The following is a 14,163-nucleotide window of genomic DNA, read 5'->3' on the forward strand; positions in this document are numbered from 1 at the left end:
ATAGCCATGGAGAGCAAGGCATCCAGCAAGACGCCACATCTGCATGTGTAGGACTGCTGTCTCCTATGGCAACAGTCTTTAACAGTTCCTTCACTTTCACTACAATCACTCCTTGTAGTTCTTCAATGCACTGAGCTCCTGGTCTCTCACCAGACCCACTGATTCACTGCCACTGAATCTGTTGAGCTCCTCCAAACTTCATTGTGGTATCTTCCTCAAGTGTCACCCCCGCTTCTCTGCTGGGTCCCTAGCTTGGCACTCTAGATACCTCTCAAGCTCCATCCCCGCTGGCCCGTTTGGTCCCTGGCTTGACACACAAGGCTGCTCTGCAAGAGTCACCTCCACTGGCTGGTTCCCTGGCTTGATTCCCACTGGTTTCCAGATTTTTCACTATCCCCAGTCAGTGAGAATACTGCTCCGGTACTTTCTACAGTTACTCACTGTAGTCCCTGGTAATAAGGTGGATAGTCCCTTATTGGCGACAGCTTCCCCTCTACATCCGACCATGACAGGTTCTCCGGCCAACAGAACCGTCACTTTTGGTTGGACTGCAAGCCGCAGTCCCAACCCTGCGCTGCTCTCTTGCTTCTGGATAGGCCCTCAGACAGCCTAGCAGCCAAATGTGCCCGGGATAGGACCCATCTCCGGCCTAGCAGCACGGGCGATACAACACACGTCCACCCAGACAGCCATCCAGGTGGCACAGAACACAGATCACCTGACCTCACCCGAATATATATGCTCTCCCAGAAGGCCAAGGGATTCAAGAAAACCCCTGCTCATTGGCTGAGATACCCCATACACCCATAACCTGACCCTGTGTTGCCCTTCTTGTATCTAGTACCACCAAGTACCCGGCCACCTAGTGGTAGAAGAGAAAAATGCAACAAGGCCAAATTTAGGGAGAAATCAATAGCTCTCTAACAAACAACCAGGATAACTACTCCTGGCAGGTAAATCTGAGGAGCTCCCTGCCTAAACTCCAGGTTGCTATACTCAAGTTTAGGAGCTGATAGTGTACATGAAGCCTAAAAAGTGTTTACAGCTCTCTGGATTTACCATATCTTGTATAGATAATGGGAACTTAAAAACACCACTACCGACCTGTATACTGGTTCTATTTGTCATGTTTATTTGTTACAGTTAAACAAGCTTTATTTCTGATTTATAAAATAAAAAAAAGATAAAAATGGCAGAGGTTGAATTGAGAATAAAGCTTACAGACCTGGGGTATATTTATTTAAAAACCGCATAGCAATTCACCAAGTGAAAGTACATTTGTTCAGTGCAAACGGGGTAAAAAAGCAGATGTTATTAGGCCTTTTTCCTGTGTGTTTTTCATTGATTTCAAATGGAAAATACTGAATTTTAGCGACTAGATGGCACTAAGTATAATAGTACATTTTTATGATAGTTAGCACTATCTAGTAGTCAAATGTGGTGTTTTCTATTTTAAAATAAAGTTTCAACCAGCACTGGAAATAGCCTAATAACATAATTTTTTTGTGTTCATGGCTTGAAGGGGCTATATCGGGATAATGCCTGCAGCTGCAGGCATCACCCCAGTACCATTTTTTTAGAGCTGGCGGTTGGCTCTTTAGTGATAACAACCGATGCGTCTAAAAGCCGCTCAGCTGTTATCCTAAAGGAGCGGAAGGGTACAACCCCTCCTCCCGCCACCTTCAGCCTCTCTTATTGGGCCTCCTGTCCCACCTGGGGACCAGAGCCAGCCGGATTCAGGTCTGATCGGGTCTCCAATGTAAAATCCCGAAAGCGTCATCACAATGCCACTTCCGGTTAAATCGGCTGCCAATGGCGCAAATTGAAAAAGAAATTACAGTATTCAGAATCGCCAAATTAGGTTTACATTCCTTGTGACTACAATAAAAGTGATCAGATTTTATTTTAATTTTTTAAAGGGCCAATGTAAAAAAAAAAAAAAAAAGATTTAGCACGTCCCCGGATGCTCACGCAACAAAGAAAATGCATATGTAAGTTGCGCCCTCAAATGTAAACGGTGTTCAAATCATACATGTGAGGCAACGCCGTGATCGTCAGAGTAAGAGCGATAATTCTAGCAAAAGACCCCCTCTGTGACTCTAACCTGGTAACCGTTACATTTTTTTAAAGCGTTGCCTATGGAGATTTTTACGAACCATAGTTTGTCACCATTCCACGAGTGTGCGCAATTTCAAATCATGACATATTTACTCTGCATAATATCATCTTTCACAATATACAAAAAAAAATGGTTTAACGTTACTGTTTCGTATTTTTTTAATTCATGAAAGTGTATTTTTTCCCCCAAAATGTGTTTGAAAGACAGCTGCGCAAATACCGTATGACATAAAATGTTGCACCATTCACCATTTTATTCTCTAGGGTCTCTGCTAAAAATATATATATAATGTTTGGGGGTTCTAACTAATTTTCTAGCAAAAGATACTGATTTTAACTTGTAAGCAAGAAATGTCAGAAATAGGCTTAGGCATGAAAGGGTTAAAATTCTCCAGATAATTATAACAATGACTCTCTAATTATGTTTATGTGAGATCTATTTCTTCTAGTATACATTTTGTGATATAAAAATGACTCACCCATACAAAAAGTTTTCTACTTCTCGTACATCCTCTATCACTTCATCATTGTTTGATATGTAGCGTTGCTGAAAATTGCGGTCTTGGAAATCATATAACATCACCACCACTAAACTAGTCATTTCGTCTGGCTAAAGTAACAAAGATTAAAATAGAAGTAGATGTCAGTCATAAGATAATTTATTCCTTTATGTATTATAATAACAAAAACATAAAGCTCGCTGATATCTCACTGAAATATTGCTATGATGATTTTTATTTGTCACAGTTTCTAAATTTAGATCAGGGGTCTCCAAACTTATCAGTATGAGGATCACATTGTATAGTTTACTGATATTTGTGGTTTGAAAAAATCCAAATCACAGACCCTTATATCAGAGTCCACTTTACATCAGCATCCCCATCAAAGACCCCTTACATTAGGGAGCCCACCCTTACATCAAGGTCCCCATCAGAGTCCCTATTTACATCACAGTCCCCAATTACATCAGGGTCTCCACCATAGTCCCTACTACATGAGGGTTCCCCCTTACAGGGTCCAGATGCTGGATGGAAAGGGGGGGGGGCTAAAGTATAGACCATAGGTAGACTCTGCTGACCTTAATCTTAATCAATCTGTGCACACTGGAGATATGCCACTGACCCTAGCCGACGGACAGATAAAATCCTGTAGTGGGCCATCGTTTGGAGACCTTTGATTTAGATGCAAGGAAAATAACTCTTTACATTCAACCTTCGCTTTCCCCCTCCAGAGTATGCCCACCATTCATTTTATACTTTTACCCTGTTCCTGTAGCTTGTATTACTTCCTCTAACATCATTACCAAGCAGGTAAAATTTAGGGGCAACTGATGTGAGCTACAAGGTGCCCTGTATCAGTTTCCTTTGATGTAGGCAGCCCCCCAGAACTACATCTCTCAAGAGCTTTTTCTGCGCACACAGTGCGTGGGCAAGATCCTGAGAGTCAAGGCAGCAGCATTATTTTTCTTGGTGAAAAATCAATGTATACATGCAGAGAGGGACAGAGAGAGGGCCTGGGATAAGTGGAATTCAGTAATCCAGCAGGGGAAAGAACATGATTCGCTGGAGTTTTTTGCTTCCCTCTGAATCAACTGTGGGTATAGATTGGTGTACATGGGATTATATTTTTCTCTTCTGTTGGTTGAACTAGATGGACTTGTGTCTTTTTTCAAACTGACTAACTATGTAACTATGTAATGCAACAGTGTAGCAGAGATCGCCCTGTCTGCCTTCTATCAGGAAGATAGGAGCTCAATGGACTTTAGACAAAATTAAAAAGTATTTTTCTTTACTTGCAACAGTTTTAAAAACAAAATCATGGGGAAATGTGTTGTATTGTAGATGCATTGCAGCATTTTTTTCCTCTATTTTTAACTAAAGTTTATAAAATAACTCACTAGTGGTTGGGCATGGTAGAAGCCACTGACCAGCAAAATAGTCTCAAGCAGATCTTGATCTGTAAAAAAATATAAGAATACAAACAAAAAAATTAAAAAAAATAAACAGAATACTGCATTTTGTAGTGCAGACATAGCTATATGTTCCATTATACTTCAGAAACTTCTACAAAAGCACAGTAAGGGGTGAATTTGCTAAAGGCAAATAGACTATGCACTATACAGTACAAGTACAGATACACTCATTTTCTCCAGAGCTTAGTAAATGTGGTGAAACTCTGCTGATTTCCATTATACAATCATGTGCAGGCAAACCGGGAACAAGAATGCAAATGAGGATGTCTAAAGCTGGCCATACGCTGAACAAAATTAGTCCAGATCAGCAGGGACCAGTCAAATTTAGATCAGCGAGTGGCTGTCTCCACTCATCAGAACTCCATTGCTTGATCCACCTCTGTTTTCATTTATTGGCTGCAGCTGCTGATCAGTGTTCGGACAACAGAAAGTCCCACTATCAGAATACAATTTCCTAGTGGGGGAATCCCTCCATCCACCTTGTATGTGTGGATGGAGGAATTTGTTTGTTTAATTTTGTTCAGCCTTCTTGCTGAACAAGAACAACTAATCGTCTATGGCCAGCTCAACTTTATGTTGACTTTACAAATGTGCATACTTGTCCAAGTTGAGTTTGACTCAAAGCTTACTGGACCAAGCAGGTCAGTGTAATAGCCGGACAATAGCAATAGCATTTTCAGAATGGGTCTAGCACTGCAGCCCACATTGGTTTATCAGGAAAGGTTTGATTTAAAGCCCTGGTAGCCAACCTGTGACCCTCTGGCACTTACTGTGCAACCCTTAGGGCCCATGCAGACAGTGGTCTGCTCTGATGCTTACTCAAGCAAGTGAAGAAAATGTATTCTGTACACTGGATTCCATAAGTTAAAGTGTATCAACCCCCCCCCCCAAAAAAAAAATGTATTATATTGCAGCTTACCAATCGTTATATGCGGTGGCTGCATCTGTATTATTTTTTTATTTTTAGGCCACATGCACACTGGACGTTATTACAGCTGCTTCTAGGGGTGTCAGGTGTTTTTTTTCCTGCTTCCAAACACCCCTCCATGTTAGCTTACATGTTTGTGCACACATAAGCTTTTAGCAGCATTTAGTGACAGGAGCTTTTAGAAGCTTTTAGAGGCAGAAAAAACATCCATTGCCAGTGCATCCAGGAGCAGCAGAGTTTGGGCAGAAAAAATGCTTGTGCCTGCTAAACGCTGTTAAAAGCTGTTAAACGTGCCTAAGGCCTCATGCACACTGCACATTATTAAAACACCAGTAGCGTAAGGCCGCGTACACACGGGCGGACTGTTCGCCCAACTTTGTCCGTCCAACAGTTTCAGCAAACAGTCCGCTCAAAATTAGCATGGACGGACATGCCCACACACGACGAACGAACAGTTTGCTGAAACCGTGCGCGATGACGTGAACGGCACGTACGACGGGACGAAAAATACGACGTCCTATACACTGCATTATAGCTTTCGGCGTGAAAATCCTTTCTGAGCATGCGCGCAACTTTGTTTGACGGACAAGCCTACACACGAGCGGACTGTTTGCTGAAACAAGGTTTCAGCGGACAGTTTTACGGAATTTCCGAAAAACCTTGTCCGTCAAACTGTCCGCTGAAACTGTCCGCTGAAAGCCCACACACGAGCGGACTGTCCGCCCAAACACTGTTCAGCGGACAAAGTTGGGCGAACAGTCCGCGCGTGTGTACGCGGCCTTAGTTGTAGAAAGCTGTATGTAAGAGAATTTGACTCCATCTTAGATTCCCCTCCATTTTACATAAATTAGAAGTGAACTTTTTGTGTGTGTGAGTTTTGCCATGGTCAGCTTGACTAGCAGCTTTTTTTTTTGCAAAATCTTTTTTTATTAAGTTTTTAGTTAGCATACAGAATTACCCACACAGGGGCCAAACATTGCCCAAGCAGACCACAACCAGGCACATCATATAACTAGAACATACTGCCTCTGAAGCCACAACAGACTGCAACAGGGCAGACCAACAACAAATACAACCTTACTTATCTATACCCCAATAAGGGGAGAGGTTCAGTGCAGGAGAACTGTGCTCAATAGCATATTGGCAGGATCTTATGACACAAGAATACTTGGGTTAGCATATCATCATACTACATCCATAATATCAATCTAAGGGTTGGTTACCACATCAGCTGCTGTAGTGTTATCTTCTAACCAACAGGTCCACACCTTTTCAAATTTGCGTGGGCAACCCCTGCCCGAGTAGGTGGCTCTATAAAGAGGTAAACTAGCGTTCACCAGGTTTTTCCAGAACCTGACAGAGGGAGGAGATGATTGTTTCCAGTTCATCGTGATGGCCTTGCGTGCATAATACAGCAATAGGGATATGAGTATTTTCCTAGCTCTAAGGATTGGCATTTGCTCCACTAGCCCCAGCAGACAATATTTAGGGTCATAAGGGACACTAGTCCCAGAGGTCCTAGCTATCACAACTTCCTTCCAAAAAAATACAATTGCTGTGCAAGCACAGAAAATGAGAAAAAAAGTCCCCTAGCTGATAAGAACAGCGCCAGCACGCCAGGGAATGTGCTGACGACATCTGGGGCAGATGTCGTCTGGTCCTATGGGGTGTGTACTGAGCTCTGTGTACCTTTTTGTATTGGACCAGTTTATCCCTGGCTGAGACCAGAGGGGAGAATGGAAAATCCCAAATCTCCCTCCAGTCATCTTCATCCAGCACCGGTATGTCCCCCACCCATTTCCTGTGGAGGGAGGACAGCTCGGGGATGGCAGCAACCAGCAGGGACCCGTAAACCTGAGACATGGGTTTCTCCCAGTCTTTCACCCGAAGGGTGGATTCAAGCTCCAAATATTCCAGTATAGTTGGCTGACCTAAGAACTGACATCTATAAGCGTGTGCTATCTGGAGATACCTAAAATAGGCCTGTATGGGTACTGGTACGCAATACATGAAAGGGAGTGAGCTCTCCGTTAGTGATGATATGCTCAAGAGTCAGTATTTTGTGTTTGGCCCAGGCCTGCTGATCCGGGATGGTACTGAATTGTGGTAAGTTGGGATTCAGCCACAGGGGGGTGTGAGGAGACCAGGAGTTCGGCTGGGGGGCTCTCAACGCATCCCCCACCTTCCACGAGCTTAAATAGCAGGTTGCATAGAACCACACCTTATGAGATACCGTGGTTAAGCTCATTCTAGAAGCAGCATCCTGTGTCAACAAGTCATCAGCTATTTCTTGTTATCTAGTCAGCAGTCTAACTCGTGATAAGAAATTGGTGAGTGTAAGTTTTGTATAACCCTTAGAAACTTAATTTTACTAGTATATAAACCATTGTCTTCCTCATTAAAGTCAGAGATCTTATGAAGACACTCAAGCTTGTTTCCAGTGTCTCATGTGGTCTCTCGCGGATCCAAGGTTCCCAGTGGTCTGCCTGCATTAACCAGGGTGGTTGTCAAGATGTATAATTCCTTTCAAATGGGGGCTCGTCCTCGGTAAAGAAATCATCCATGGTAAGTAAACTTTTGTCTTATTTGACAAATTATTTTTCTTGCCTCGGCTCTGATAAAGCTTTAGTCCTTTAAAATTTATATAGAAAGGAGACGAACCACACCTTAAAGGTCTATGGGAGACTCGAGTCCTAGAGAGAGAATTCATTAACATTAGACAAAACAGTACTGTAACTCCTTTTGGGAAGGCGAAAAAGAGTTATGAAGTAATCACCACCCAAACCTCTGTTTGCTTTGTCCTTCTGTTGCATAGAAGTATAAGATAATTTGTTGTGTGGAAGAAGCTGTAAGGTAAGACAGCCTCTCGTTCACTGTAATATGGGTCAAGAACATGGTAAAGAGGCTTCGCCTCCCCCTAACCCTGGGAAAATTTGTAAGGATTATGTTGCTAGGGTTTGTGGTACTGATTATGAATTTATAAATCCATGGTCAAATTTAGCAAGGTGGACTGAAACTATTCATAGTAGTGATCCCTTCCCCTAAGATGGAGATAATTATGTATTTCATATGGATATGGTGAAAGGTTTATGTCTTGGTGACATGAAGGTTTTTGTCTTGGTGACATGAAGGCTTTCCCATGGTTTTCAGGAGAACCACAATGGCATATGAAATCCATCACAGTTTTAGGATTGTACCAAATGTACCAGTGAATCTCTTGGGTAGGGACTTGCTGCGAAAATTGGGTATGAAGATAATAAAATGTCCCCAAGTGGCGGTCTTGCTGTCTTTTCAAAAAAGTTCCCCATCGTGCCCATTTCAGCCCTAAGTAATGAAGTGCCAACAGAAGAATTCCCAAAAGACTTACAAAATGCCTGGTCAGATAGGTATTTGGATGTGGGTCTCATCTCCTGTACCCCATACAAAGCCACCCTCAAACCTTGGGCAGAACCCATATACCACAAACAATACCCTTTTTCAAAAGAAAAGGAGGCCGAAATTGCTCCCATTGCAATTGCTGGGTGTCCAGTGTGCTCCTGTTCCTTGAAGGGGGCTTGGGCAATCTCCAGGCTCAGCTGTCCACATCTATCCATTCCATGCATGGGCTTCCACTGTGGAGACACTTATAAATTTGTAGTGTTAGGACTGCAAGCAACTCAGGGTGCCGTGACGAGGCCTTGCAGCTTACACGTGCGTTTGCAAATGTGTGCTAACTAAACCCCTGCTTTTAACAGATGGTTAGACAGGTTAATTTGGTTGGTCAGCAGACTGGTTGATGAGTTGAGCTATGGAATTGCCTTTGTTTTATATGTATATGCCCTCCATGGGCTCCTCACTGTGAAGGCCAGTTATAGGTGTGGGCAGTGGCCAGTTTTTTGTCAACATAGTGAAACAGCAAGCAGGATCTGGAACTAGAAGGGATGACAGCAAAGAAAGTCTTTAAACAGGAAACGCAGGAGATCATCTCTGTGATGATGACCAAGGCGAAGGCAGAGTTCCTCTGGACTAGACGGCTTAAGTGGGCAAGACACACGAGCAGGATCTCATCAACAGCTGAGTAACTGTGGATGGGAGCTGGCAATTATCCGACAACTGAGTAGCCAGCTCAGAGAAGGAAGGGCTGAGCCCAGCCCTGACAGTACCCCCTCCTCAACGATTCCTCCCCCTCGGAGGACCACCAGGCTTAAGGGGAAAATGTCTATGGAAATCACAGAGGAGGACAGGGGCATGTACGTTCGAGGATGAGACCCAAAAGCTTTCCTCCGGATCGTACCCTTTCCAATGCACCAGGTACTGTATGCGCCCACGGAATCTACCGGAGTCAACAATGGACTGTACTTCATATTCTTCATGGTTCTCAACCTGTACAGGGTGAGAATGTGGCACTGAGGTGGTAAAGCGGTTGCAGACCAAAGGTTTTAATAAGGAGACATGAAATACATTTGAAATACGCATATTAGAAGGAAGGTCTAATGCGTAAGCCACTGGGTTAATCCTGCGAAGAATACGGAAAGGCCCAATAAACCTGAGGTGCAAACTTCAGTGAGGGAGCATGAAGTCGGAAGTTGCGAGATGACAGCCAGGCCCTGCCCCCAACCTGGTAGGAAGGAGCAAGCAGGCATCTGCGGTCAGCATGGAGTGTGTACCTATAATTAGCATGTCACAAAGCCTCCTGGACTTGTGCCCAAGTGGTACGAAGACCACGGAGATGCTCCTCTAATGCAGGAATACTCTGTGAAACAAACAAGTCAGGCAACATGGAAGGTTGGAAACAATAATTCGCCATAGATGGGGACAATTGGAAAGCAGAATTCAAGGCACTGTTGTGAGCAAACTCTGCCCACGGTAATAGGTCTGCCCAGTTGTTATGATGGTCAGAAATATAGCAACGTAGGAATTGCTCCAAGGACTGATTGGCTCATTCTGTGGCCCCATTAGACTGTGGGTGATATGCAGAGGAAAAAGCAACTGAATTCCCAACTTTTCACAAAAAGCTTGCCAGAACTAGGACACAAACTGACTACCCCTGTCCGAGACAACCACCTTGGGTAGCCCATGTAAGCGAAAGGTCTCCTGAGCAAAAATGCCAGTTCCTTAGAGGTAGGCAACTTCTTAAGTGGAATACAATGACACATCTTTGAGAACCGGTCAACAACCATGAGGATAACTGTATTGCCCTGGGAGTTGGGTAACTTCACAATGAATTTCATAGACAGGTGGGTCCAGGGCCTCTCTCCATTGGGTATGGGTTGTAGGAGGCCCACTGGGAGGTGTCATGGAGTCTTACTCTGAGCACACATGGAACAGGCAGCTACGAAGGCAGTTACATCAGAACGTAGACTAGGCCACCAGAATTGTTGGGAATGGCTCAAACAAATTGATTCTTCCCAGGGTGGCCAGCTGCCTTGGGAGAATGGTAAATCTGTAGTATGGAGACTCTCTGAGACAAAGCAACGGTCACAAGGTTTCTCAGGAGGAGCATGGACCTGAGCAGCAAGAATTTTGTCACCCAAAGGAGAAGACTGGTGCGAACTGTAGCCAGAATACGAGCAGGAGGAGGATGTGCCAACATGGGAGCAGAAACAAAGGCAGCCTTGAGACTCTCAAAGGCCTTAATGGACTCCGAAAACCAACTCTGTCGGTTACCATCCTTTCTGGTCATATCAGTCAGGGGCTTGACCAGAGACGAGAAGTTACGATTAAACTTCTGATAATAGTTGGCAAAGCCTAGGAAATGCTGCAGAGGACGTAAATCCATGGGTCTGGGTCACTGTAAGCCGCCGTACACACGGTCGGAGATTCCGGCAACCAAATCCGTCGGATTAATTCCGGAAGAGGTCCGGAAGTGATGTTGCATACACACGGTCGGACTCAGTTGTCGGAAAATCCGATTGTACATAACATGATGACATTATTTCGTTAGGACGCGACTACGTTCAGGCTAGTAGCCAATAGCTTTGGTCTAGGAATTTGATCTGAGCATGCGTGGCACTTTGTCCATTGGAGTAGGCTACACATGATCAGAGTATGTCCGATGGGAGCATTTTGTCTGAAAATTTTACTGGCAAGTTGGAAAAGTTGGTCCGTCGGATATTCCGACGGAAACAGTCCGATGCAGACCACACACAGTCAGAATATCCGACAAAACGGTCCGATAGGAAACATTCCGTCGGAATCTCCGACCATGTGTACAAGGGCTTAGACTGCTGAAAGTTTCTCTGGGTCCATCGAAAAAACAGCAGTGGAAATAACATAGCCCAGGAATTTAACCTGTTCACAATGGAACTTGCACTTCTCCAGTTTACAATAGATATTGTTCTCTCTTAGTTTCTGAAGCACACGACAGACATCTGTGTAGTGGCTCTCCAGGGACTTGGAAAATATGAGGATATCATTGAGATAAACCACCATACATAACTGCAACAAATCTTGATGGACATTGTTAATAAATTCCTGGAAAACTGCCGGGCATTACAAAGGCCAAAAGGCATTATGAGATACTCATAATGGCCTGTTCTGGTATTAAATGCAGTTTTCCACTCATCCCCCTTCATAATCCTCACGAGATTGTATGCCCCTCTCAAATCAAGCTTCATGAAAACCCTTGCTCCCTTGAGGCAGTCAAATAACTCCGCTATCAACGGAATTGGATAGACATTCTTAATCGTGAAACGATTGAGACCCCTATAATGAGCTGCAGCGGAATCGAGTGCTTCGGTACAAAAAGCAGCATCAATGAACAGGCCTGCAGCCCCAGAGTTGATTAGAGCCTGTATCTCAACGGACGACTCAGCCCAAGAAAAGGTGGCCGAAACCAGGGGCTTATCCTTCTTGATAACTGGGGATGAAGCAATGCCACCTAAGGTCTGTCCATGACAGGACCTCAAGGTTCGGGCGTTCCTTGGATGGGTAGGACAAGACTTAAAAAAGTGACCTTCCTGGCCACAAAGGCACAATCTCTCCCTCCTCCTAAAGGTTCTCTCATCCACAGAGAGACACATGAAACCCAAGTGCATGGGTTCACCTTCACTGACTGACTCTGTACAAGAAAGGATGAACCACGGCTCCAAAGTAATCCTCAAGGACTGAAGCTCTGTCTCCTATTAATGAGCCCCAGGTGCTGACCATTACACACACCATGAGCAAACAAGCTGGACAAAACTCTGGATAGCCGCACACTGGAAAAAGACTTGAAATCCCATCTTTAATTGGAACAACGTGGGTCACATCAAAACATAATAAAAAAATCCACAGCAAAAGAATAACAGGGTACAGGAAAATGCTAGCATTTTCCTGTACCCTGTTATTCTTTTGCTGTGGATTTTTTTATCTTGTTTTGATGTGACCCACGTTGTTTCAATTAAAGATGGGATTTCAAGTCTTTTTCCAGTGTGCGGCTATCCAGAGTTTTGTCCAGCTTGTTTGCTCATGACTCTGTACCAGGAGGCATGGGAGATGAGGGAGGCACGGCTGGGACTGCAAAGCTTGGGCACAGACATACAGGAGGCTTCTGCAAGCGCTCCTTAAAATAGAGTCTTTCTCTGAGTCTGGAGTCAATGAGGATGGCAAATGTGATAGACTTCTCCAGCCCAGTGGGTATATCCCAGGCTGCTATCTCATCCTTGATGGTATCCGAGAGACCATAAGAAAAAGCAGCCACAAGGGCCTCATTGTTCCACGCAACCTCTGCTGTCAGAATATGGAATTCAATGGCGTAATGGGCAACAGTTCTCGTACTCTGTTCGATGGACATGAGGCACTTGGCAGCAGAAGCGAAGCATGCAGGAACGTCAAATACACTTTTAAACAAAGCCACAAACTCAGGGTAGCACAAGACAACAGATTTTTGTGTCTCCCATAGAGTATTTGTCCAGTCCAAGGCTCTCTCAGAAAGCAAAGATATCATAAAACATACTTTGCTTCTGTCCGTGGGAAATGCCAGGGGCAGCATCTCAAAGTATATCTCAACCTGGTAGAGAAACCCTCTGCATTGGACTGGATCGCCCCCAAATTGAAGGGGAAGCGGAGTGGAACCAGACATACCTCTTATAGAGGGGTGCCTGCACAGAGACTGGAGCAGCAGCAGTGTCGCCCTGCAACATATGTTGTACCGAGGCGGCCACAGTGGGAGATTCCAGGTGAGTCGTGCGATTCAGGAGTATTTGTAATGCCATGGCAAACTGATCCATGCAGTGATCCAGTTCATCCAATCTGGAGAAAATATTACCAACAAGTGGATTGACGGCATCTTCTGAAATCATGGCTTTCGCCTACTGTCAGAAAACATGAAATCAGACCGAGACAGAAGTACAGTTAAATCACACTTGTTTAATAATCAAAGTAAAAAGAACAAACATAGTCAAAACAGCAAGCAGAATCTGGAGCCAGATGGGATGTCAGCAAAGTAAGTCTTTAAACAGGAACCCAGGAGATCGTCTCTGATGATGACCAAGGCGAAGGCAGAGATCCTCTGGACTGGACAGCTTAAGTAGGCAGGACTGACGAGCATTATATCGTCAACAGCTGAGTAACTGTGGAGAGAGATGGGAGCTGGCAATTTGGTGACAGCTGAGCGGCCAGCTCAGAGAAGGAAGGGCTGAGCCCAGCCCTGAGATATAGTACCTGATGTGCCATCACTCCTGACTTCCATACCATCCGATGCAGAGTATTTCAGAGTAATTGATTTAGCAAATGCATTTCTTAGCATCCCGGTGAACGAAGAGACACAGCCTATTTTTGCATTTTGTTTTAGAAATCGCCAGATGACCATGTAGAGAATGCCCCAAGGGTATGCAGACTCCCCTGTAGTGTATTTAGTTGTACTTCAGGCAACCCTGCAGTCCTGGATTTACCGTCATGTTCAGTCCTATTACAGTATGTTGATGATTTGTTGTTATGCAGTCTGAGCCAGGTTGCCAGCAGAGAGAATGGTAAAGATTTATTGTACTGGTTAGCAGAAAATGGTCACAAAGTCTCTAAAAAGAAATTGCAATGGTTTCAAGAGACTGTTGAATACCTTGGTTTTACTCCCACAAAAGGAGAAAGAAGAGTCAGTGACAAGAGAGCTGCGGCTCTCTTGGGTCTGCCCCGCCCACTGACAAAGAAAGATATGTTATCTTTTCTTGGTATGAATGATTACTGCCGC

General features: G+C 44.3%; 1 protein-coding gene across 1 annotated transcript in view; it reads right to left on the reverse strand.

Annotated features, from left to right (window-relative positions):
* Positions 1–14,163, reverse strand: part of NSUN7 (NOP2/Sun RNA methyltransferase family member 7) — a 158,357-nt gene that overhangs the window by 63,954 nt on the left and 80,240 nt on the right. Inside the window, exons 3-4 of the mRNA XM_077477591.1 lie at positions 4,016–4,074; positions 2,598–2,728 (exon numbers count right to left, since the gene is read on the reverse strand). Coding sequence (XP_077333717.1) covers positions 2,598–2,728; positions 4,016–4,074 — 190 coding nt within the window. The remainder of the gene's footprint in view (positions 1–2,597; positions 2,729–4,015; positions 4,075–14,163) is intronic.

The sequence above is a fragment of the Lithobates pipiens genome, unplaced genomic scaffold (assembly GCF_037356315.1).
Source record: "Lithobates pipiens isolate NorthernLeopardFrog02 unplaced genomic scaffold, aLitPip1_a1.2 Scaffold_13, whole genome shotgun sequence".
Taxonomy (NCBI): domain Eukaryota; kingdom Metazoa; phylum Chordata; class Amphibia; order Anura; family Ranidae; genus Lithobates; species Lithobates pipiens.